This window comes from Triticum urartu, chromosome 5 (assembly GCF_003073215.2).
Source record: "Triticum urartu cultivar G1812 chromosome 5, Tu2.1, whole genome shotgun sequence".
NCBI lineage: Eukaryota > Viridiplantae > Streptophyta > Magnoliopsida > Poales > Poaceae > Triticum > Triticum urartu.
The window spans coordinates 29,000,032-29,003,388 of record NC_053026.1 but is presented as its reverse complement, the minus strand read 5'-3'; the positions used below and the strand labels follow the sequence as shown (position 1 = coordinate 29,003,388).

The following is a 3,357-nucleotide window of genomic DNA, read 5'->3' as shown; positions in this document are numbered from 1 at the left end:
GTGATCAATTTGAAAAAATGTTGATAATTTTTACAAAAAGGCGAAGATTTTCTTTTGAGAATCTAAGGCGATTTTTTTAACTACAAGAACATTAAAAGAAAGGTAAACACTTTATAAATTAACAATAAAATTTTAAAGTGCCAACACTTTTGAAGAACTACATACACAATTCTTATAAACATGTGAACATCTTTAAGACTTACCTGAGTATTTGTAGAAATGCATTAGCACTTTTTAAGTAGACAAACATTTGAATAAAATGCCCAAACACTTGTTGAAATTACATGAACACATTCTTGAGACTACATGAAATGCATGAACGGTTTTGTGCGAATCGTACGAACATTTTTATAAATATATGTAACATATATTTTAGTTAGATGAATATATTTTTAGAATATTTGAACGCTTTTGTAAAAAAAGTTAACATTTTTCTTATTATTAAACAGCTCATATGAATCAATAGAACACATGTTTATTATTATTGTTATATACATTTAAAATATTAGTGAAATAGATACTTTTTTGTGATTTATAGCACAGATAAGATAGTCGCGTGCACCATAATGGAATAAGGAGGCCCACGTAAGAACAAAGTGAATGGATATCGACTCGCGGCGGAGGAGGCCGAACGAAACGAAACGAACGTGAGCAGAGCAGCGAGACACGTCGTGCCAGAGCAATGGAGCCTGCCGCAATCACATCAGCAGCGCCGCCGGCCTTGGCGGCCACGCGGCTCCTCGTCATCCCGCCTCCCCGCGGCGGCTTCGCGTCCATCTCCCTCCCCACCTCCATCGGTGGAGGCGGGGGCAGGGGCGGAGGTCGCTCCGCTGGAGGAGGCGGCGGCGGAGGAGGAGGAGGAGGAGACTCTGGTGCCGGCGCTGCAGCGGCGATGGTGCTCGTCGAGGCCGGGACGATTGACGGCGACGCCATCGTGCTCCACGTCGGGGTATGTATGTATGTATATAATTCTGCGTAATCCCACTGCTCGCCGCCAGCGCGCCATTGCAGGGCAATTCCTTTCTTTTGGTACTAATTTGGCATGCAAGCATTGCAGGGTATGTCGTGCGGCGGATGCGCCGCCAAAGTGAAGCGGATTCTCGAGAGCCAGGTCCGTTCCTCGGCTTTTGCAAATGAATTTTTCATCACTTGCATGTTTGCCACTGAATGTATGTATTCCTCGAATAAGGAGGCGAACGTTTGGTCTATAGGTGTATCTACACCCTACATAAATAAAATAGCAATTGAATAAAAAGTAAAAAAATAAAATATTTTTGAAATAAATTTGACCTTTCACTGTACTTGTGAAAAAAGTTCCACAAAAAGGAAAACCCCCCTTGACTTCTTTTCAAAAATACTCCATCACTAATCTCTTATACTCCCTCCGTTCCTAAATATTTGTCTTTCTAGAGATTTCAACAAGTGACTACATACAGAGCACAATGAGTGAATCTATACTCTAAAATATGTCTATATACATTCGTATGTGGTAACCATTTGAGATCTCTAAAAAGACAAATATTTAGAAACGGAGGGAGTATTTCTTTACGGAGAGAGTAACAATTTTTCATCGAAAATAATGTAAATAGTTATAATAGCAAATAAATTTACTTTTTTTTGCCTTGGAGTCAGCGCTGGTGGTTTTTTAGTGAAAATTTATATACTAGTGCAAAAGAAAGTCAAGTTTGTTGTAAAAAAAACTTCTGAACTATTTTGTAACTCTTAATTTTTCCTCATATAGAGTTCATATATATTTTTTTTTGAAAAAGGGGAAAGCACCGGGCCTCTGTATGAGAATGATGCATGCAGCTATTTTATTAACAAAAGGATGCCAACAAAGTCTGAGGTTTAGTCTTGGCTCACAAACAGAACCCAAGCGACAAAAGAAATATAGAGTCTAGATACAACCAGGAACAAAGAGGCATTTCCGGCCTGCCATACCTATTTGCTACTGAACTTGATGTTTGCCACTGCCTTCTTTCATGTGCTATCCCTAACACATCTTCAATCAGCAGCATGGCCAATGTAACTGAAAATCTAGTGAATTACTGCTCCACCGATGTTGAATCTTTTACTTTTACAGCCTGAGGTTGCTTCTGCCACGATCGACTTGGCCAAGGCGACCGCGGTGGTGCGGACGACACCAGAAGCCATGATGACCAAGGACTGGCACAAGGAACTTGGGGAGAAGCTTGCAAATCACCTAAGAAATTGTGGATTTCAGTCTCATATGCTTGGTAAGGGTTGTGTTTTTCTGTCTTCCAAGTTTCGACCCAGTTTGATGTGCATGTGATTTAGTTAAATATAGGTACACTTACATTATTGTACGTGTCGGCACCCTTTTTTTTTGTCAATACAACAAATGGCCCTCTCTTGGAAACTCAAGCACTCGTGTCTTTCTTGCAGATGAAACCGAACAAAGCTGATTCCACCGGCGCCTGAGTACCCTTGAAGTTTTTGCACAATGGGATGCTCTTGTTGAACGCAGTAACTATCTTGCACAAGTTGTACATGTGGTTGTGGCAATATGAGAAATGTTTTGCGTTGAGATCTGTTGTCGTAAGTCAAATCTCCATGACTGTATTTAATTACAGAAAACCATCACATTGTGGGCTAGGTTTGCAGGACACACGGGTTTACAGGTTTGGAACAAAAACCACTGAGTCTAATCTTTTGAAGAAGAACAGAACATTGTTGGCGTCCTTGCCCCATTTGATGACAACTATGACATGTGGGCCCCGCAAAAGCTGACGTGGCGTAACTGCTTGTACTTGATGCCATTAGACATCACTAGAGGAGACGGCCTAGTTGTTTCAATCAAAACCGAAACGAATCGGTACGGGTCAAACCCCTCCTCACCCCCCCCCCCCCGCCCCTCTCCTCTCGCTCGCACTTTCTCCCTCATAGAAATCCATACGAATTTGATTTGTTATAAACTTTCGGAACCGGAAGCTGTCTTTGAAGTTCAAAAATAAACTATTGATACTTGACTTGGAGTACTCTTTGAAGCTTCACAAAAGAATAGTTCTAGTAGGCATGCAATTAGCCCATAAACTGGAACTGATAGCAATTTACCTTCTATGTTCTATAGCTATTTCCAATTTTATAGATCATGCGCATGCACATTTTTTTAAAGGATCTTCGATCTTTGATGTGGCACTATGAAACCAGCATCCTTTCGGATCAGGCTCTCATAGAGGAATATGTAGTCAAGTGGGGGACTTCTAAAAATGAAAGAGTTATCTATATCCTTTACTAATTCCACTTTTTGCTAGAAAAAGTGTGGTTAACTCAAATCTTGATTTTTTGGGGTCCAGATAACGCCCATACGTGTGACATACTAGACTTTCGTCCACA

The 3,357-nt window shown here is 40.8% G+C and overlaps 1 protein-coding gene across 1 annotated transcript; it reads left to right on the top strand.

Annotated features, from left to right (window-relative positions):
* The first annotated feature begins 594 nt into the window (after positions 1–594).
* Positions 595–2,702, top strand: LOC125555508 (copper-transporting ATPase PAA1, chloroplastic-like). The gene is made up of 4 exons (XM_048718439.1): positions 595–949; positions 1,058–1,111; positions 2,084–2,237; positions 2,407–2,702. The coding sequence occupies exons 1-4, from the start codon at positions 683–685 to the stop codon at positions 2,424–2,426; spliced, it is 495 nt and encodes a 164-aa protein (XP_048574396.1). The 5' UTR covers positions 595–682; the 3' UTR covers positions 2,427–2,702.
* Positions 2,703–3,357: the final 655 nt, after the last annotated feature.

Bases quoted from the DNA above. Each gene is read 5' to 3' on its own strand.
- LOC125555508 (XM_048718439.1), top strand. From the start codon at position 683: ATGGAGCCTGCCGCAATCACATCAGCAGCGCCGCCGGCCTTGGCGGCC. The intron at 1,112-2,083 runs GTCCGTTCCTCG...TTACTTTTACAG, and splicing joins AGCGGATTCTCGAGAGCCAG to CCTGAGGTTGCTTCTGCCAC. The intron at 2,238-2,406 runs GTAAGGGTTGTG...TCTTTCTTGCAG, and splicing joins ATTTCAGTCTCATATGCTTG to ATGAAACCGAACAAAGCTGA.